General features: G+C 39.7%; 1 protein-coding gene across 3 annotated transcripts in view; it reads left to right on the top strand.

The window, feature by feature from the left end:
• Positions 1-8,455: 8,455 nt before the first annotated feature.
• The window catches only part of SLC2A10 (solute carrier family 2 member 10), a 40,403-nt gene continuing 25,908 nt past the window's right edge, over positions 8,456-22,950 (top strand). For all 3 annotated transcript variants that reach the window (XM_039351269.1, XM_039351268.1, XM_039351270.1), the window contains exons 1-2: positions 8,456-9,194; positions 18,900-20,282. In XM_039351269.1, the coding sequence (XP_039207203.1) occupies positions 9,191-9,194; positions 18,900-20,282 (1,387 nt within the window). In that variant the 5' untranslated portion in view covers positions 8,456-9,190. The remainder of the gene's footprint in view (positions 9,195-18,899; positions 20,283-22,950) is intronic.

The following is a 22,950-nucleotide window of genomic DNA, read 5'->3' as shown; positions in this document are numbered from 1 at the left end:
CTTGTACACATTGCTAAATCATGCTTATTTTATTATGGTTTAAATAAATTAATTAGCTAACATATTAATCCATAAACCATAGGTTAGCATCCTTATTGAGCAAATTCATGCAACATGCTAAGCAAAATTGAAACAAACTACATTATGACTTAAATGCTTTTTGTATGAAACTGGCTATAAAGCTATAGAAAATTTGTCCCTAATCCTGTTGCCATCCCTAGTGGTGGAACAAAGCAAACTGGATGGCTAATTGGAGATGGTTTTAAAAATCTGTATGTATGGAGTCCCCAAACAGGGCCTGGGAAAATCTAGATCAGAGCTTTTCAACCGGTGGTATGGGTACCACCAATGGTACGCAAGCACATGGCTGGTGGTATGCGTAGGACGGTTTGAAAAAAAAATGGAAAAAAGTGTAAAAGTGGATGAGGTGAAGCGGCAGCAGCGCCGCACAGGCTTGTGGCAAAGTCAGCTGGAACTGCACGTTGCCTGAGTCCTACTGAGAGCCCAGGATCAAAGCGCGCAGCTCCAGCTGATTGGCGGTGGCCTGGGGACGGCAGGCAGACTCACACAGTCTTCAGTGGAGATTCCGCTGGAGCTGCGCGATGCATTGCCTGGGTCGCCTCTGCCCCCACCCAGATGCCCTCACCTCCCCCAAGCATTTTTTTACTCACCTGATTTCAGCAGCATTCCCTTTCTCCTGTCCTCAGCCTTCGTGTCTTTGTGAGACAAAAAAAAAGTTCCATGACACTTTCTAACTTCTTGCGAGAAGTTAGAAAGTCTCATGTAACTTTTTTTCTTTTTTACCCACAAACACGTGGCGAAGGCAGAGAAGCAAACAAAGGTAGAGAAGCAAAAGGAGAAAGGGAGTGCAGCTGAAAGCAGTGAGTAAAAAATGCTTGGGGGAGGCGAGGACATCTGGGCCGGGGCACCAACTTTACCCTGCATGGTGGCAGGTTAACGGCCGGCGCAGGGAGGCCCAGGAGGAGCTGCACAAAGCAGGCAGTAGAAAGGCCGGGCAGATTGTGGGTGCCGTTAGAGGGCGTGGGGTGGCCCTTCCCGGCAAGGCCCTCCCACTTTTCCCACTGCTCTCATGGCTGCCTTCCGGTTGTTGGGCTCAGCTCTTGTCTGGAGAGCAAGGCCCAGTTTTGGCCACAGATCAGTGCAGCGATGGGGCTGCAGCCGAAAAGCGCCCCTTTGTACCCGGGGAGGGGCTGGAGCTGCTGCAGTTGCATTTTGGCTTGGCGCTGAGGAGCCTCCCAGGGTCTAGCCTGGTGCTAAGGCTCCACCGTGCCCGTAAAAGAAATGCCCGGGGCCGTGCCTGGCTCCAGGCTGCGGCTCCCAACTGACCTTGGCTGAAACTCAGCAAGTCGGATTTCCATAGAGGCATTCAGGAAAATGCCGGTGCGGTCCTGGGGAGGGCAAAGAAGCCTGTCCAGATAAGGCACCTTTCGGTCTCGCCAGCTGAAAAAACTCTTGGTCTGCAAGGCTGTGAAATCCCTAAACCTAAAGTAGGAGCTTGCCTGCAGGAGGAAGGAATTAAACCCCTTTTTCTGTGAGGGGATGCAGGGAAAAAAAGAAATTGCTTGGTTTAGTTGTGGTTCAGAAAGGTGCAGGGCAGTCCCAGATCTGGATGGATTTGTAAATTATGTTGGAGTCTGAATTAAAATTGGATTTGATGTTGGGAGATTTGCTGCCTGTCAGGGTGCTAAGGTATCGGATGGGAAGGGAAAGGCGCTTTAGCTTTTGTTGCTCAGCTGGAAGAGAGTTTCAGGGGTGTACACTATTAAATATTAAATCCTTGGGGCTGGCTGCAGCAATGAACGAGCCGCTTCCCCGCTTGCTGCTTTTTTCCGGCTGCGGCCACGCACAACGCACCAGAGGGAGTCTGCCAGCTGCGGCTCTTTCCCCACCCCCATGCGCTCCTCCACTGGCTGCACTCTCCTCCCCCTACAGAATAACAGCAGCTGTGCTGGGCTCCCAGCTGCACCGAGCATGGCCATCACTCCTTTTCAGAGGAAGCAGCCAAGGAGAAGCAGCGGGCAGGAACAGCAGCAGCCGTCTGGCCTCGCAACAGTGGCGGTGGCGGCAGCAGCAGCCAAAGTGCCTCCTCCAGGCTCTTTTATGCCCTCCACACTGGACAATGGGAGGGAGAGAAGGAAGGAACAAAGAAAGGAGGAAGGAAAGGAAGGAAGGGACAAAGAGAGGAGGAAGGAAAGGGAGGGAGGGACAATGGAAGGGAGGGAGGGAAGGAGGTAGGGACAAAGGGAAGAAAGGAAGGAAAGAAGGGAAGAACAATGGGAGGGAGGGAAGGAAGAAAAGACGGAGGGAAGAAGGGAAGGAAGGAAAGAAGGGAGGGAGGGAGGGAGGAAAGGAGGAAGGGATAAAGGGAGGGGTGGAAGAGAGGGAGGGACAATGGGAGGGAGGGAAGGAGGAAGGGACAAAGGGAGGAAAGGAAGGAAAGAAGAAAAGGGAGGGAGGGAGGGAGGGACAATGGAAGGGAGGGAGGGAAGGAGGAAGGGACAAATGAACGGAAGGAAGGAAGGGAGGGACAATGGGAGGGAGGGAAGGAGGAAGGGACAAAGAGGGAAGGAAGAAAGGAAGGAAAGAAGAAAGGAAGGGACAATGGGAGGGAGAGAGGGAGGAAAGGAAGGTGCCCATGCTGTCCCACCCCCCTCCACCAGAGACTCACAGATCCCCTCCACATCCCCGCCTACAGGCACCCTGCAACCTGAGTGATGAGCTGGCCACGCCCCCCTGGCCATTGACTTCGCTTGTCAAAAAGTTGCAAAAGGTGATCACATGACCTGGGACACTGTGACCATCATAAGTGTGAATCAGTTGCCAAGAATCCAAATTTAAATCACATGACCCTGAGGATGCTGCAACAGCATTAAGTGTGAAAAATGGTCATAATTTGCTTTTTTCAGTGCTGTTGTAACTTCAAACAGTCACTAAGCAAATTGTTATAAGTCGAGGACTACCTGTACTTTATCATTTTTTCCTCTCTTTTTTTGGTCAAGTTTTTGACACCTTGCTGTGCGACTGGTGGTACTCGGATATTACCTTATCCTAAAAGTGGTACAATGGGTTGAAAAGGTTGAAAAGCCCTGATCTAGATGCCTTCAACCCAAAGAATTAGTTTTCTGTATGTCTTTGGCACCATCTAGTGGTTGGTCATTCATTTGTGATCCAGGTATGGTAAATCTACAACATATCCATGGAGTTTGGGGCTACCAAGAGATAAAGAACAAAGTATTGTGTGTCTTGATTATTAGGTGTCAGAGAATAACAGTATAGAAGAGCTACCATCCTCCTTTCCTAGTTGGTAAGGTTTCAAAAAAAAAAAAACCTAATAATAAAATTGGTCAAGCATTATGTGATACAAAGTGCTGGACTAAATAGGTTGTTGAACTACTGCAGGATTCTTCTCAAATTTTATTTGAAAATAAATTACTATTTGATATAATGAAATGGACATGAAAAGCCATATTTTGTTTTTAGAAATACTTTTCTCCTTGCTTTGCTATGAAACCTCCTGGCATGATGCATCTTAAAAGTATGTAGTCACACCTTTGTACAGTAAGTGGCTTAATATAATTTGCATATGATTAAAATGGCAAATTTATCTTTTTTTTCCTATTCACTCATTATATGGTATTAAAATTATTGTCTTCTTTTTCCTGCCTTCCCTATATAAGAAATCTAATTTGTCAAAAGTATGGTCAGTGGATTATCATAGTTTTTTTCCCCCTCTCTAAAGTTACAAATATTTATTTCTTCATCCCATGTCCCATCTCTTATCTATAGACAAATTCATAAAACATCATCTTTTCAGTCCTGGTGTCAATAGAAAGTCCAGAAAAGATAACCAGAAGTACCAGCACATCTTGCTTTAATCTTAGTCTAATAAACCAACTTTGTATTCCTTCCTTTTACTTCTAACAGACTTAATCTTTAGTTCATTCAAATATTGTTGTAGGATTTGATTTTTCTTCATTTCTTCTTTGTCCCATAGCACAGAGTTCTTCAATATTTTAACAAGCCTTTTTTGTAAAGCTAATTGGAAAACATTATCTAAGTCACTCTCTTGGTTTGTCATTTGTATTTCCCTTCTAAATTTCAACACCTCAGCCAGTTTCTTTTGTAGATTTAGTCTAGCCATAGAAGCAGACATTATTACAGTACAGACATTGTTGATATTGAGGCTACTGTTTTCTGATTCCATTCTTCAAGTTTCCTTCAATATTTTTATTGTCATGTTATAGGCCTGTGTGATTCCTCTACCTAAAAAACATAATTCTCTCTTAGTGTCCAGTTTCTGAAATCATGAAATATATGAAGTATGTCTTGTAATAACCAAAATCGGTCTATTTCCCATAAGAAACTATTAGTGCTTTATAATTATTATATTTGTAAACGTTTTAGTATTTTTACTCTGTTTATAACGTTCTGAAATTGAAATCTGATTTAGCTCCTTGCTGTTTATTTCAGATTCTTTAAATTCTTAAACTTTTGATCAATTTTTTTTTTCATTCAGGATTGAAGATAACTCATCCTGCATTTTCAAATCTGTAATTCCGAAGTTCTCTCACAACTTAAAAACAGTCTTTTAAGTCTCTGCCACAGTTGCAAACAAGATGGCAATCCTGTAATGTCCGAATGTTGAGACTTGCAGAAAATCATTGTCTTGCTGTCTCCTCACAAGGAGCAATTATCTGAAGCAAATAAGTGATTTTCCATTCTCTCATTAAGAGATTCCAAGGAACTGGTCTATTCACTGTTTTCATAGAACTGTCTTCGATTTCCCTTACTTCCCATCTGAGGTGTGAGCCAGGTTATTGTATGCAGGTTGTGGAACAAATCCTAATAAACTAAACTGTCTGGGAAGGAATGAAGAAGTGTCACTGTGAAGTCATATTAAGTGCAAGACCAGCAAGCATGGTGATCAGCATTACAAAGCAATTGCTCTAGTTAGCAGATCGTTCCAATATCATTTCTGAATTCATCTTTAAAAACCCTACTTCCTTCAACTTTATTGATTTTATGGGTTTTCTTCAGTATCTTATTTGAAGTCCTTTTGAACCATTCATAAGATGCAACCATTCAAATAAACATTTTTTAATGTTTCCTCTGAAACTGAAATTTGAAAAAGGGAACAGTAAGTTAATCTATAAAACATATAAAGAGCTAGCTCATTTAAATATGAATTAGAAATATGAAAAAGCCAAGTTCAGATATACATCTCTCTGAGTAGAACAGATTATCTTCAGTTGTATTCTCACACCGAGAGGAATTATGAAAAAACAGTGAAATTCCAAAGTGACATTGTGGAATAGCAGCAGTTTGTAATAAAACAAAGTTTTTGAAAACAAAGTGCCTTCATTTAAGGCACAAAGCAACAATTCAAGAACAGCAAATCGATTGATGTTACTCCTAGGAATCCTTTGATCCTAAAACACACTTGAAAAGCTGTTATAGAAAAGCTGAATTTATTTTGTTTGCAGTTGAATGTATACAGTTCTGCTTTTTTAACAAATTTGCTAAATGGCTAAGAAGAAAAACAATTATAAAACAAAAGACAATCCTAGCCTAGTCCAGTGTAGGCCTGTATTGTTCTAAAAGAAACCTGATAGTAGGAGAAAGTGAACAGTTTTGCTATGACGGAGAGATAAAAAATGAGCTCTTAGATTTTTTTCCTTTTTGTTACTATTAAGTGTGAAAAGAGAGGTGGGAAAGAAGGGAGGGAGGCAGAAAGAAAGGAAGGAAGGAAGGATTCTTAAGAAAGAAACCCACTATATATATAGAAAAAAAAATAAGGGATAAATCAGTTATTTCTGACCTGTGGCATACATTCTAGGTGAGCTATTATTATGATATACAATAATCTTTTAAAATGAGTAAGGCTTTGTTCTTGATTTTACTTTTTATTGTTTTTCTCTTTTTCTAAAAGTTCTCCCTGAAGTCACATGTCAGCTGTGTGCAGCTCCTTTGTTGTTTCCCCTTTACATATACAGTACATTAAAATTGAGAGCAGTGTGATCACTATTTTCAATCAAGTTTTTTAAAATGACATATTTGACTCTTTTCCGATCTTTTGCACGAGCAAACCCCTAGGTAGGGGGTGCCGTGAGGGGGGTTATTATCAACTATTGCTAGATAATGGACAGAATGTCATGATACAAAGGGGTTGGCACAAAGAAGAGGGAGTCAAGTTATTCTCCAAAGCATCTGAGGTTAGGACAAGAAGCTATTGATGGAAACTAATCAAAGAGAAAAGCAACCTAGAATTAAGGAGAAATTGCCTGTCAGCTAGAACAATTAATCAGTGGACAACCTACCTCCAGAATACTCCAACACTGGAAGTTTTTAAGAAGACTGGATAACCATTTATCTGAAATGGTATAGGGTTTCCTGCATGAGCAGGAGATTGGACTAGAAGACCTCCAAGATCTCTTCCAGCTCATTATTATTATTAGTAGTAGTAGTAGTAATATTAGTATTATTATTCCCCATCCCCTTTGCTTACTTGTTAATATCACACAGGTATGTTCAAAAGGATAGGATTTGCATTGCCATTTACTAATTTGACCTCTCTGATCTTAGAGTAAAGCATGGCCTACGCGGAGCAGTGCAGCCAAGGACATGGCAGCCAGGCAGCGTAGACAAAACTCTGCTCTCACACCCCATCGTGCACAGTTGATGCTGCAGGGCGCGGGCAGAGGCGTGACCACCATAGCGCTGCTGGGCTGCCTGGGCGATCTGCAGCGAGCCCTGTAGGCGGTGTGTGGTCCTGCAGGCAGGCGGGGCAGGGGATGGGGGCGGAGCAGGGACAGGGACGGAGTGGGGGCAGGACCAGTTTTTGGGCACTCGGTCTCTAAAAGGTTTGCCATTACTGCCATAGGTTAATGGAAGAAATGCTTTCTTTTAAGGCTGTGCAAGACCTCAGCTTTGAAGGGGAAAAGATGCTTCAGTGTGCAAAAGATCCATAGCTGGCCGTTGTCTACAACGCCAGAAATGTAAACACATCTTTTCTTGGGATCATCCTACAGTTGCAGAGAGCAGCCATGTGATCCTAGAGAAGATTCAGCAGCTTAAAGCAATTCCCAACAGATCTTAATCAGCACTCCTGTGGACACTGAAGCACCTTTTTCTGTGTGATTCAGAGTGCCTTTCTTTGCCTATTTTAAATAATATATTTTAAAGCTTCGCTGGATATTTTAAGAGAGAATAAATTCTCTATCCACTTCATATTATTCCATGCATAATTGTATCATATATCTTAATGCTATCCTCCTTTAATAGTGTTTCTTAGAAACAAAAGAGTTGCAAATGTTCTAGCCTAGTATATATTGTATTTCTTTGTAATAACTGTGTCATGTATTTATCAAGCTTGACCAAGGAAGGCTGAAATTACTCATTACTATATCTCTTACTCACTCCAGTTCGTTCTTGTCATAATGGCTGCTTCAAAAATGGGTTGCTAACATTAATACAATTCCTGGGGGGGGGGGAACTTCAGTATATCTTGAGTCCCCACTCTCTAGGCAAGATCATCCCCATAGTGTAGCTGTGGCTTATATAGCAAACCACAATGAAACAAATCATTGTTTCATTGTGATTTGAATCAAGACTTTCAACTACAATTCAAATCAAGGAAGCATAGTTTCTCTCCAGCAGAATATATATATTGGGGTTCTACTGTGTAATTACCATTCAGAGGTAAGACATATGCATCCATCCTGATTAAAACACACACACGTTACTTGTTACGTACAATATTGTATACTGTGACCACATCTCGGCAAACAACTTGGGCAGCTCACAATTCAAAGTTGGAATTCTGTTCAGGCTAATAACAACAATTTGAAGGTTTAGATCAGAAGTGGGAAACCATGGCCCCTTTATGACTTGTGGACTTCAACTCCCAGAATTCCTGAGCCAGCCAATTTTTAGGAGTTGAAGTCCACAAGTCATAAAAGGGCCTTAGTTTCTCACCCCTGGTTTAGATTTAATTCCAGGCAACTTTAGGCAGACTCAGGAAACAACACCAGCAGAGTATTGTTATGTCAAACTGACTTAAGTGGCTGAATTCACATATATCACAAAGTCGGAACTTCCGTTCTGACCAGTCAGCTAGCTGCAAAAGGCCTTCTAAGGTCACCTGAACACCCATGTTAGATTGTGGTTTACTTGTTTGGGAGCAATTAGATAAGATGACCACAACCTCCGAAGTCAAGTGTAAACCACCCCAATCAGCCTTTTTGCTGCCAAAGTTAAAAGCAATCATGGTGCTCTTAGAAGGCCACGCCTGGACGCCGTGGAATCTCTGGCTGTTGGTCACATTATCCTGCATTAAGCCAACGTGATTCATTTCCTATTCCTTTAATATGCTGAATAGCCATTGCAGTTGAGTGCCTATTAGACACGAAATCATGGGTGAGTACAGTATGGCAAGTTTAGAGTGAAATAGAAATCAGGCACCGATGGAAAGCAGCTACCCCGGTGCCAAAGCCGTTTTTCACGATGCTTGGCTCTTCCTAAGAATCGATAGTTGACTTCGCAGACCAGAACCGGCGGTGTTTAGTCTACCCAACATGTCCGGAATGGATGGGATCTAGCACAACGTTTTGCTAGTCTCCCTGCGCTCCCGGATCCCACCCAGCCAGGCCCTGGAAGAACGAGCAAGGTCTCGCGCCTTCTTCCCCAGCGCCGCTGATCATTTCCCCTGTTTCTGCGAGGGGTTCCCCTCCCTGCCGCAGTAAGTAGGCAGGTCCGGAGCAACGTGGCACTCTTCAGTCCCGTCTGCCGACGACGGAAAGAAAACAAAAACTCAAGACCCAAACGTCTGTGCGCTTTAGGGAAAGTTAAGCTCTCGCGGGCCTCGAGCTTCCCGGGGCTTCCGAAGTAGCAACATTTTTGCTCCTGGCTCCGTCCTTCTGCGGCGGCGCGGGCATCCAGGATGCGATCCTGGAAAATCGAGAGCTTTGCCCCGGGGGCCTCCCAGCAGCAAGCCACCTAGCGTCGGAATGCTGGACGTCCCTTCATTCTCGCCGCTAAAGTCCGTGGCTGGGAAGCGCTAAACTGAAGCTTCGATCCCTAGGGGCTGCTGGGCCGGGCTTTCTCTTTTCGTCCACTCTAGAGTTGGGAAGCAAACTTTTTTGGGGGAGCTGTGTGCGCCACTTCCATCAGCATGGGTGAGTTCCTTGTCCGGCGAGGAGGATAGCAGGAGGCGGGCAAGGGAGGACTTCTCTCTCTGCATGGATTCGGTTGGTTCTTTGTAGGGATGGAGGGAGACAATGCAGAGTTCACGTTTGCCTGTAAATTAAAAACAATTCGCCTTTGCAGTTGGCTTCTCTGCTCGCAAATCTCTGTCCTGTATTCTCAGTTGTTTTCCTCTGCCAGAGTAATGAGTTAATATCGTATGTATGTATTTATATCTTGCTTTGCCAAACGCTTTTAAAATTATCTCAAGAAAAAGTGTTTCTTTATCTTGGATTACAGTATTAGGTCTAGGAGCAGAAGCACTAACTCAGGCATCTTCTGTCTGATGCCCCTTGGAAGCATTGAGTTATAGCTGACCAGGAATTATATGAGTTGGGGTCAAATCGCCAGATTGGGAAAGCTGGCTTCACTGAAAGCCAGGAATTCCATTATTAAGATTGGCTGATGGCGCTCACTTTCCTAATCAAGCTGCATTTTTTTACTCTCTCACAGTGCAGAGTTGATAGGATTGGGTCGCAATGCCACAGTCTATTGTGAACTTCTAAGGAAGTAGCTCATCAGACTGCTGTCTAAGACTTGTGTATAGTTCTCTTGGTGCAATCAGCAAATTATAAACTTGCCAACTATATTTTAGCCCAGCGTATTCTGTGAACGGATCCCATGGGATTAATTTACATTTCAGTATATGGTGCAATTCCCAAAAATTGGTTTCATGGAATAATTTATAAGAAAGCAGGGCATGAGAATATAGTCTGCCTCTGATATTCAGATGGTCTTTTGTTGTCGTTCATTAATAAATGTTATACGCTTGCTCAAGAATAAGACCTGCTCTATCAAATGGATTTTGTTTACATGGAAGGCAAGTCCTTTCCTAATCAGTCATCATTTACAGAATAAAACATCTTGCCAGTTATTTCCCCAATTAAATGTGGCCCCTAGTTTAGTCTATCTCTCTAGCACAAATATGTACATGCTAATGTCAGGAAAAGATTTAGTACAACCATTAATCATAGTTCAGTTTGAAATCAATTTGCTCCTGTGTATCAGTTTTCAAAGGCAGCACACTTTATTTCTGTTAAAAATTCACATGGCTTTCTATCCTTTTTATAATAGGATGGTTAGGTGCGGGGGGGGGGGGAGAAATTGAAAGTACTTCAGAGAATACAGGATTGCAACTGTTGACACAATTTTCAAGGATTGATGTTTGAAGGTTAAAGTTCACGGATTGCACCAAGCCAAGTTTGAATAAGACAGGGTGGCCCAATTCACAGGTAAGCTGCAAAATCATAGTTTTCAAACTTCATTGAACTAACTCTAACCCAAGCAAACCACATTGCAGTTTACGATACATGATCCTTGGGTAAAAGAGAAAAAAGTACTTCTTTTTATTCAGTTACCCTCAACCTTTGTAACAGATTGGGCTATAAACTCAATTATAAAATAAATAAAAACTGAAAGCTTTTCAATAGGCATAGAGAAGGGAAACAGCTGCTTTAATGAATAATAGAGAGGCATTGTGCTTGCATCAGGTCTGAATATTTCTTCCAAAACATGTTTGAAGCATGCCTTAAAACAGTTATGTCTGTTCCTTTATTTCTGCTTTGAGCAATTTCTGGATTAACATATGAACTTACATATAGGTATACCAAAACTGTATTATGTATGCCATGACTGATCTGTCCAATCTCTAGCTCCAAACCTTGTGATTACTTTATTTATTAAAAGTTGCACTATTCAGTCTCTGAGCTGTTATTCCTAATTCCAGGGATATACAATCCATTAAGTGTTTCAATTCGTTCCTGCATTCAGACATTTATTTTACAAGTCTTGTATACAGTTCCATCTCTAGGTAGATGATAATAATAAACTAACACAATAAACTTGATAATCAATAAACTGAGTCAGTTTGATACAGCACTTAATTTCTGAATTAGAAATCATAAGACTGTGACTTCTAATCCTTCCTTATGCATAACAACCATATAGGTGACTTTGGACCAGTCTCTCTCTCTCTCTCAGCTCAGTTCACCATAAAAGATTGTTGTGGTGAAAAAAGGAAGAGGGAGAAGTATGTATGTCACGCTGAGTTGCACAAAATAAAGGTGGATAAAAATAAAAAAAAATCTGTAATAAATCTTTAATCATAAAAATAAAGCAACTAAAGATTTAAAAAGTAATTAGATTCAGCCATTAACAAAAGGGAAGGAAACAACAAACATGGCTAAGCGTTCTTATCTTTAGTTTTTTCGTCACTCTATGTGTTGCATACTAAGTTTAGAACAATGTATTTAAATATAGGCCTAGTCCTTCACGAATTACAGTCCAGTTGTCTCAGTCCAAAGCTGGAAGCAATTTTTGTAGAAATGAATGTTCCAGCAGACCAAGAAATCCTTCATATGGAAAAAATAATGCAACAATGAAAGTTCTGCTCATTTATTTGCTCTGATCTACATGTTGTCAATTTGGGGAGGGCAGAAGCAAAGTTAGACATTGAAAGTCTACTAACAGTATAAAGAGATATTATACAAGAATAAGGTTTCTTTTTTTAACAGGAATTTTAGTAGATGAGAATTAAGTTTGAGGCTGTTGGGGACGAGGGAGTACTTAAGAATTACACTCATAGAAAGCCCAGTGACTCTCCTGCCAATTGACCCATCACCTCATATACAATCTATCAGGTTACTGGTATCCTCACCTGAATTCTCATCTACTTTTTCAATAAATTAAATGATTGGCAATTAATCAGTGGAACAACTTGTCTCTAAAAGTTGTGATTATTCCAGCACTGGAGGTTTTTAGCAATAGCAATAGCATTTAGACTTATATGCCACTTCATGGTGCACTATAGTCCTTTCTAAGCAGTTTACAGAGTCAGCATATTGCCCCTAACAATCTAGGTCCTCCTTTTACCAATCTCAGAAGGATGGAAGGCTGAGTCAACCTTGAGCTAGTGAGAATCGAACTGGTAGCAGTCGGCAGAATTAGCCTGCAATAATGCATTCTAACCACTGCTCCATAATGGCTCTTTAAGAAGAGATTGGACAACCATTTGTCTGAAGTGGTACAGGGTTTCCTGCTTCAGCATGGGGGGGGGGGGGGGTTGGACTAGAAGATCTCCAAGATCTTTTGTTATTCTGTTATTACTTATTGTTATTATTCTATTATTATTATTATAAAGTCTGTTATTTTGTTGTTCTGTTATTCTCAGCTGTCTCAATTACAACTCACCACGTTTGGAAACTTCTTCCTCCAAAGACATGTTTATGATGTTGTTATCTTCCTGGTATTGAGTAAATGTTCCCTAAGCTAGAAGAATGGAACCAAATCTGACCAAAGGACTGAATTCTCTCCCTCCATATACTTGGCTGATGTTATGTGAACAGAGGGCTTCTTGGAACAGAAATCCCCTGGGGTATCTGCAGGGAAATAAAATCAACATGAACCCTTTTTCACATGCATTAGAATAGAATAGAATAGAATAGAATAGAATAGAATATTTCCAGGTTTGTGCCCTTAGTGCATGGCCGCGCGAGAGCAGACTGCTCTCCACGGCTAGTTTCGTCCTGCCAGAGGGCCCCTAGATGGGTCCGAAGTCGCCCCGAAGAGGTGACTGTGAAGGAGGGGCACCACATTGATCACGAAGTGATAGCAATCGCTTTGTTTGATCCAGGGGAAGCCCTCTGAACCCGACAGGAGAAAGGCTAGACGCATGCCAGTGTCTAGCCCAAGCTACCTGAGCCAAAGTCCAAGAGCACTAACCAGAACAATGGTGAAAAGCATGCTTGGAATTGGTGAGAGTATTTGATCTTCACTCCCTTATTTTGCAATTAAGTCCCTGGGAAAGATCCCCAAAGCAAAAAACCTCCGAAAATGAGGGGAGGGGATTATATTCACATTCCCCATAGATGGAAGCAGCGAATTAACCTTTAAGGAGGAAAGAAACATATTGAAATTAAATTTAAAATACTACAATCTTAGTATTTTTAGAAACTAAAACAAACTGCTAAGATTATATTCTAAAGGATTTTGATGAAATTATTAAAAAAAGAAAAACAATAAGAACTTCTTGCCTGAAAGAGCTGGAAAACAAATATTTGCTGACATCTAGTGGACAATTAGAATATAGCACATTAAAGACAATGTCCAGAAATAAAGAAAAATCTGTTCCCATGAACTCTAATAACCTTTAAGAAGATAGTTGCCAAGGAACAAAGAAGAGATTGTATACTGGGCCAGCTATAAGATTGGAAAGTGTTTGAAGGAAAAGAAATACTTTGATTGTGGTCTAAACTTATGAATTGTTTAAAAATTGATCTATGACTAATTTTTGAGAGGGAAAGTTACAGGAAGAATTTAAGGTGGCTAAGTATACTGAATTACAATTCTGACTGGTTGACAATTCACTCCTGAAAGAAAGAATTGTTATAAAACATTGATTTTACTGAAACCTTGACAATTGAAAATTACAGTGGATTATAAAAATTATATATAAAGAGAAGAACTATACTGTTTGGACTGTTTGGATTTTGAGTTCTGGCCAGCTTGAAAAGGCTGGCCAGAACTCAAAATACAGAGATTATGGCACTTATGATAGATTACTCAAAAGGGAGAGACAACATGGATATGACATATTCATCAAAAAATGATAGAAAGCCACACTTAAATCTACTCTTGAAGGATTCAACTGGAAAGATCAAAGACCTCTAGAACCAACATTTCAAGACAAGACAAGACAAATACTTTCCAAGAAGAAAGAAGAAGAAAGAAGAAATTTATGCAATGCTATGACAGATACAAATCACAATAGCTCTAAACCATGAGATTAAGCACAGCTTTGATAACATAAATGAATACACTTCTAATTTAAATCTACAATCAAAAAACATTCAAAGAATGATGGTAAAGAATGAACAAACAAATCAGATAACAGAATGTGAACTAGAAAAAAATGACTTAATTGGTGAAGTCACAGATGAAGGGAATTATAACTTAATACAAACAAGAAAAATCTGGATTTGGATTTGGATACAAATATGGAAAAGATACCTTACGCATTAGAACGTCAAAATAAACCTGAGAAGAAAGAAGACTTAACAAAATGGACACTACTAGGAGAATCACTGTTTGGGAGACAAAAAGCATATATCTTACGTATTATGTATCCTCTACGCCTAACAACAACTACAAAAATACAAGAACTGTTTAACAAGTTGAAAATATTAATTTGGAAAATAATTTGGCAAAGGAAGAAGATTAGAGACAGGCTTAAGAGACTCGACTCACCCTACAGATGGAATATTATACGAGCAAACACTTGTTTGAATATGGCTAAATAAACAAATAACTTTGGCTTTAGAATAAGTGGGGTAAGAGATATAAGTAATATGGTATTTTTTGATAAGATACAAAATGTAAAAATATTGGGATGATGAAAGTGAAGGAAAAGTTTGAACTTTAAAGACAAATTAAGTTTGAAAAGATTTAGTATTAAGGAAGGATTGAAATATTGAGGGGAAATTAAGCTTAATAAGAACTTTGAAAAAAGGAAATATAGTGATTTAATTAATTTTTACAAATAGAAGTAAAATATAAATTGATTAGAAAAGATGTTATAGTTAGATGTTATGATAGATAAGTAGTATAGTATTTCTGTAATATATGAAATATGAAAATACTGGGATGATATATTTAAGTGGAAAATTTGGATATTTAGATGTTAATTATTGAGAAAATTATGATTGATAAGAATTGTTTGAATATTATGGAGAAATTAAGTTTAAACAAGATCTATGATAATAAGATATATGGTGAATCTATAAGATGACTTTTACAAAATTAAGTTGATAAGGAAAAAATGCTATATATGGACGCTATTATTGTTGGTAGGGTATTTCAACATAATATTAGAAGGGGAAAGTCAATAAAGGTGATGCACTAAAGACAGCATAATAAATGCAATTTTAAGATATGTTTATTATTTTTATTTATTTACTTATTTATTAAGTTTGCTGCACATTTCTTCAATTAACAAAAAAGTCAAACAAAATTATCTAGTTCCCTAAAAGATAGTGTTAAAATACCTGCTTCTTTACCCTTTGATAGAAAAAAATGAAGATAGGCAAAAAAAAATTGTATCACTTCATTGCTGCAAATTGGGTGTAGCTTTATGCATCTAGTGTATAATGCTTTAAAAAATCGAAGGAGGACCCGTAAAATATAGTATGATAAGTTAATCGATGATGCCAAATGTGTAAAAGACTGGTATAATCAGGCTTTTTTTGTCATAGAAAGCCAGAACAGAGTTCCGGCACCTTTTTTGGATGGAACCTTGTAGGGTAGGCAAGGGGGTTTGTATGACATGTGTGAGTTCCGGCACCTTTTTTTTTTTTTTAATACCCAAAGCATTGGGTATAATCATAACCATTGGGTGTGCTAGCTGAAGTGTCTCGCATAAGAAATTTAGATCAACAAGTTGGCAGTCTGGAAAGCATCTCATTGCAATTCTTTGATGTGATTTCCAGCTGGACAAGTACATTCATGCTATGATTCATGTTTTTAGGATCTTTACTCATCTAAATTTTTTTTAAAAAAAAAAAACCCTGCTGAGTTGAAAAAACAAGATTGCTTTCCAGCTTCCTGGGTTTCTATTACTAAGAGATCAAGTTTGGTCTAATGCAGCGGTTCTCAACCTATGGGTCGCAACCCCATTTGGGGTCGATCGACCATTTTTCGGGGGTCGCCAAAGGCGGCGATCCGCCATTTTCTCCCCTCCGGGGGCGGCGCCGCACATGCGTGCCGTGCATGGGGGCGGCGGCGCGCCTCCGGGGCGCCGCCGCGCATGCGCGCCGCACATGGGGGCGGTGCTGCGCATGCGTGCCACGCATGGGGGGCACCCCCATGCGCGCCATGCCGCGCATGCGCATAACGTTTGTGTGACGGGGTCGCCGTCACACAAACGTTGAGAACCGCTGGTCTAATGGTTAAGGCACCAGGCAAGAAAGTGGGAGAGCCCGAGTTCTAATTCTACCTTAGCCACGAAAGTCTGCTGGGTGATCTTGCGCCAGTATCTCTTTGCCCAACCCACCTCACAGGTTTGTTATTGTGGAAAAAAATATCAGGAGGAAGGTGTGATGGATATGTTTGCTGCCTTGATTTGTTTGAAAAAATAAATCAAGGATAAAAACAAACAAACAATCTGTGCGATATGCTTGAAAACAAATATACGTAACGTTGGACTGTAAGGATTGGATCTAGATCAAGTCAATTGTTTTAGTTCCAGTATATTGAATGTTAAAAGTTAGTCATTGCAATGTTTCTGCTTATTGCATGCAGAACAATCAGAATAGAGTTTCGATCCAGATTTAAATATTTTGTGAATGAAAAATAATGTTTTATAAATATTCTCTGTAAAACAGAAACTTTGATTCACTAAACAGAGTCCTCTGGTACTGTGACATTCATTAGTATGACACTAACATGTCAGTGGCTGTTAGCATGCTAATAGGAGCTGATGTGTTACATTATGCTGTTCATAATAATGTATAGTAAACATTGCCCTGCTGGATTGGGCACCTATCCCATCTAGCCTAGCAATCTGTTCTCATAATGACCAACCAGCTGCTCAAGGAAGCCCCCTAGTTTCCAGCAAATAGTTTTCAATGGCAATAACACTGTTTTACAATCTGCTGCTAGGGAATTTGAAATTCAACTTCTGCACAACACTCAGGGTATATCTATCATAGAGACTAGAACAGGGTTAGGCAACCTTGGCTCTGTTATGACTCGTGGAGCTATGCTGGCTCAGGAATTCTGGGAGTTGAAGTCCAGGAGTCATAAAAGAGCCAAGGTTGCCTACCCCTGGACTAGAAGATTAGACCAAAGCTATAAATATTCCCACTCAGCCCTGAAGTTTGCCAGGAGACAGTTCTTGTCTCTCTGCCCAGCCTATTTTACAAGATGGTTGTGAAATAAAATGAATTGTTACAGTGACCACATGTCCTTCAGATTTACTTAAATTTCAAACATTCACATTTATCTTTTATTTTTGTCATTTAACATTTATGATATAAATGGTACCACAATGCCCAAGCTTTCACATTCATATGAAAAAAATAAGAAACTGAACTCTTTTTTAAAAATAAATGTACATATACTCTTTGATTTTAAATATTTTAATATGCAGTTGTAGTTTTTCTTGGTTTGCTCTTGAACTTGCCCTTATAAAGCAAACATAAGCAATGAAGAGTTTTTATCTTCACGAACTTCTTTCAGATTTGCTCTTTTTTCAGGTTTGTCCTTTGTTTTTTTCCAAGAAAATATGTTCACTATAATTATGGTGAGATAATTGCTACCTTCTACTTTTACAAGAAGGCCACAGTATAAATAAATGGTAAATACAGATTTGTAGTTATACAGAAGGAATCCCTTCAGAGCAAAATATTCACCCAAATAATATATCCTTGTTTTTCCTTAAGATGTTGCTATGCTTACTTTGATATAAGACATGCTGCATACTATCATGATCTAGGTACATGTCTATGGAGATTCTTAGTCATTCAGATCATGGTTGTCATGCTTTTTCATGAGGCAACTGGACTTTCTTTTTTCTCTTTGAAGTTGTTTTGCTTCTCATCCAAGAAGCTTCTTCAGCTCTGACTGGATGATGGGGAATGGAAGGATTGATATTCCTTGCAAACAGCTGGTCATTTGCATTCTTTTAACGAGTCGTTGATGCTACCTAGAGGTTTATCTGTGTTGTCAGGGTCACCTGAGTGGTGCAAATGGATGTGGAGCCTTCTTGGAATTTTTGAGAGGACTGTGTTGCAGACTGAAGATAGATGATGTTGTATCCCTCCCTCTCTGTTGAGAGAAGGATGTTCTGTTTTGACATAGATGGCCTCTTTGACCTCTCTTTCAAACCAGCGGTCCTCTCTGTTCAAAATGGGACCATCTAGATACAATTTCAGGTTCAGATTGAGGCCTAGAAAATCTTCAAAACTCAACGTTATTTATTTTTAATAATTTGAAAATAACAGCCATATTTCCAGGAACCAATGGAATGTTCAAAATACGTTGCAGAGAGCAATGTACCAAATCTGGTTACAGTACTGTTTTCTGCCCTAGCGGGTTTTTCATGTTTTCCAACACTGAGTCATACTTCTGTGACTCTTGCAAAACTCTTGTTTTACTGGGCTGTGACATAGGTTCTCCCTAATACCACTCTTCCCCCCAAAAGAGTATTTTGCATTTCAGAAAATTCTGCCATTTCTGACCTCAGAACATTGACATTCAGATTACTTTTAGTAGATAGGGGAGATAGGTAGGCTCTTAAAAAATCACAATATCATTAGATGAACATGCTGATGTATTGGAGACTATTAATCCTGGATTGACTTTATATATAAAACAATATTAACAAAGTTTGCTTTCAAACGTGATGTAGTTTATAACAGGGGTCTGCAACCTTGACAACTTTAAGACTTGTGGACTTCAGCTCCCAGAATTCCTCAGCCAGCTATGCTGGCTGAGGAATTCTGGGAGCTGAAGTCCACAAGTCTTAAAGTTGTCAAGGTTGCAGACCCCTGGTTTATAACGTTGAAGTTATTCCTTGTAGGCTATACCAACTTAAAGAAGAAGTTCTCTCAGATCTCACTCTTGTTCTTATTCTCAACTTCCAGGACAAGCATTGTTCATCCTCCTGTTGACATCAGCAATCTCACTCTTTGGAGGACTGATCTTTGGATATGAACTTGGAATCATCTCAGGAGCACTGTTGCAGCTGCAGGTGGTTTTCCATCTTCGTTGTATTGAACAAGAAGTCCTCGTGAGTGCCTTACTCATTGGAGCTCTCATAGCTTCTTTGGTTGGAGGAATCTTTATTGACCGGCAGGGAAGACGGAAAGCAATATTGGTCAGCAATGCTGTTTTGCTGTGTGGCAGTCTCATTCTGACACTTGCTAGGTCACTTATTTGGCTGGTGGGTGGACGACTGACTGTAGGTTTTGCCATTTCTTTATCATCTATGGCATGCTGTATATATGTCTCTGAAATGGTGGCTGCCCATCAGCGAGGGCTATTGGTATCCCTCTATGAAGCTGGCATCACCATGGGCATCTTACTTTCATATGCACTGAATTATATCTTTACTGACACACCTGAGGGATGGCGATACATGTTTGGCTTGGCTATTGGCCTGGCAGTCATCCAGTTTGTCAGCATCCTGTTCCTCCCCAACAACTCCAGGACTTTCAAGGTATACTACAGTATGACTCATAGTAACCTCATTCAATCTTCTAAGAATGAAGACGGTGAAGACATAATATTGCCATGCCCCATGGAAAAGAATTATTCCCATGTAGATCTTTTCAGATCAAAGGACAATATGAGAAACAGGACTTTTGTTGGCCTAGGATTGGTCCTCTTTCAACAGTTCACTGGACAGCCCAATGCCCTCTGTTATGCATCTACTATTTTCCGTTCTGTGGGATTTCAGACTGAGTCCTCTGCTATCCTAGCCTCTGTTGGTCTAGGGGTGATGAAGGTTATTGCAACTCTGTTTGCCATGTTTTTTGCAGATAAGGTTGGCCGAAGGGTATTATTGATGGCTGGATGTTTGGTGATGGCTTTTTCAGTTATGATTATTGGCCTGGCCAGCTGCTCTGTTCCATTAGTTATGATTAAAGACTGTGAAACACTCATAGATTCAAACAATACTTCCTTCAATTCACCTCATCTCCACATAAATCCAGTGTCTCCCCAACCACCTGCTTCCTATTTCTTATTGACAAAAGATACTAGTGAAATACAAGTTGAATCAACTTTTGCTATCATGAGACCAGCAGTCAAAACGCTTACCAATAATAAAAGTAGGGAGAAAAGGGCAACCATTACATTAGAAAATGAGCAAACCCAATTTCTCATCCAGTCGGTGGAAGAAAAAGAAAGGGATACCAATTCTTCAATCAGTGGGGCATCTTCCAAGGGACACATGCTCCTAAACTGGATTACACTCCTGAGTTTGATGGCCTTTGTAAGTGCATTCTCAATTGGATTTGGACCAAGTAAGTATCTTCCTGGTTTAATATTTCTTATCCTAGGTCCCTCTTACATAAATGGACCTGTCTATGCATGGATGTGTTTTGAGTCTTACTAAGTAGTTTATTGTGTTTGTTTGTTGGGCTTCTGTGCTGCCCAATCAGTTTGGCTCTGAAATGGCCTACAATTACTCCTTACAGTATTATAATTAGAGTATAGTTGTGTATGCCATAATGGAATAAGTGCAGTAAGACCTTTGATTCACAAATCTATATATGCAAACTATAAATGCATTTGTGGTTTCAGCAGGAGTTCCTATTCTTCATTAGAATACTCCATAATAAAAAGAGTCAGGACTGGGGGGAAAGAGTGTTCATCTTTAAAAAAAGAATAAGCCAGGAAAAGAACTCTTAATTTTCAGCCATTAGCCCCCTTAATCAAATTTTATAGGGCTTATTCTGGCTAAACATGAATAGGCTTTTGAGTGGATAATGTTCTGATCTTCACAAAGCCGCTTCACTTCAGAGCTGATTTTAGACCAGGATAGCAATCTTGTGGCCAGGAGCTTCATTTAGAAATAACAGAAATGAAACCCTTGGCTTCCAAAGGCCACAAGGTTTATGGCAGGTAACATGAGAAGTTTGAGGAGGGGGTTATATTAAAATTCCATTACTCTGCAGAAAGACAAGCAGCAAGTTTGTCCAAGTCCCATTCTGGATATATTTTGGGAACTCAAAGAAGTTGGGACCGGGCACATATGAATCTATGGTTTATGCACCTACAGTATAGTATGTCTTGGACTACTGCTCTGTCTCACTTTAAACTGGACATGCTAACGACAAGCTTTCTCCTATGCTTTGCAGCTAAGCTAAGTGTCTAGTTTTGTTCCATTCAATCACTGGAGCTCTTCATACACACACACACACACACACACTTTCTGAGAGAGTTCCTTTTACCTATCTGTTCCAGGAAGTAAGAACTGTATTAAAATGTTATTTACATACCCAGTTAAGCAAATATAACTATGGAAAATATACATCTTCCAATTTATAATGCCACAGTTTGCAAATAAAACGTCAATATTATCAGTTGAGGCATTAATACTACAAACACTGACCCCAACCTATTTTGTATGCCTGCTTCAAATACTTAGAAGTTACCTGAATGAAAGAGGAACCTGTATTAGCCAGTTAGAAGCCCTAGAAAAGATTATTTAATCAGGTGAGGTTTGCATTTGATTAAAAGAAAAGTATTATTTTAAGTTGAAGATCAGACTAGCTGGTTTTTACTGACTGACAATTTAATTGATTAATGTGATTTCTGCGTATTACTACTCTTCCTTTCAGAAGCAAACAGAGTAGTTTACAAAAATTTTAAAAACAGTCTTAAATATTTTTTTTATTTTTTATTTTAATAATTTTTTATTTTTCCAAACTCTCCCCCATACATATACCATAATATTTATCAGATGTTAACATACATTCTTTTTACATTCATATATAAGATACTTTTAATAAAATGAAATAAATACATACACATGACTTTTGGTGTTGCTCGCTCATTTCCCCTTTTACCGTATCCACACTCTTTCTTTTCCACCTTCTTTCTCCCTTTCTTCTCTTCCCTACTTCCCTCTTCTTCCTCTCCTCTCCTTCACCACTCTCCTCCCCTTTCTCCCCACTTCTCCTCTTCTCCTCCAACCTTCCTACTTCCTTCTCCCCTCCTTTACTCTTTTCTCTCTCATCTCCTTTCTTCCCTCTCATCCCTCTTCAGATACAATTCAGGGGTAATGTCCGAGCAACTCCTCTCTCCAAATTTCCCTATCTGTATTATATACAATAAGATTAATACTTTTATTTATCTAACCTTCTCGGTATATACTTCTATAAACATTTATACAACCTCCAGTTATTCAATACTGTGTCACCTGGGTTTCCCTCCTTATCTGTTCCTTCTTCTTCCATCTAAATTGATATTAACTATCTTTTAACTGTATTCTCTTTTCAGCCAGTCATAAAAAGTTCCCCAGATTTCATAGTAGTCTGAAAAACAGTCTTAAATAAAGCTGTCATATTAAAACCAGAAATGTTTAAAAACCAATAAATACAAACTTTCAAACACATTTAGTTTTGAAAAAAGGAATAAAAAACACTGGTCATCTTACAGTGAATCTATTCCTAGAGTAATTGTTATCTCATAAATTGTTGGATGAATAGACATGTCTACAATTATTTTCGGGAAGATAGCATAGGAATTAGCTGAACATCTTTCTGAAGTTCCATAATTGGAATGCTATAACTAAGTACTAAAAGTGCTGCTGCAAGGCATTGCCCGTGAACTGATCTTATTGGTGGAACCACAAATAGAGCTTTTATCTTCATTATTTGAGCCAAGAAATTCCAGAAAGGAATTGATACAAATTTCAATTAATGAATCTTATATTGACTTGTACATTATTTTATACTATTTGTCAGTTCTGCCATCTTTGGCTCCATGCCTCACTGGCATCCTGCCATCGATAGCTAAGAGGGAGAGAGGGAACAAATGGGCAATAAACATGTATTGAGCTACTGCTGGGAAATTGGGAGGAAGGATTGACAGTTGAGGAAGAACAGAGATGCTTTAAACCGGTGTGCTAATCTTCAAGGACAATGAGAGGCCGAAGATGCTTGGGAATGGAATGCTGATTGCTCC

This window comes from Crotalus tigris, unplaced genomic scaffold (genome assembly GCF_016545835.1).
Source record: "Crotalus tigris isolate CLP2741 ecotype Arizona unplaced genomic scaffold, ASM1654583v1 scf7180000018371.15429387391:27106975, whole genome shotgun sequence".
In the NCBI taxonomy this organism is placed as follows: Eukaryota; Metazoa; Chordata; class Lepidosauria; order Squamata; family Viperidae; genus Crotalus; species Crotalus tigris.
This window is presented reverse-complemented; position numbering and strand designations above follow the sequence as displayed.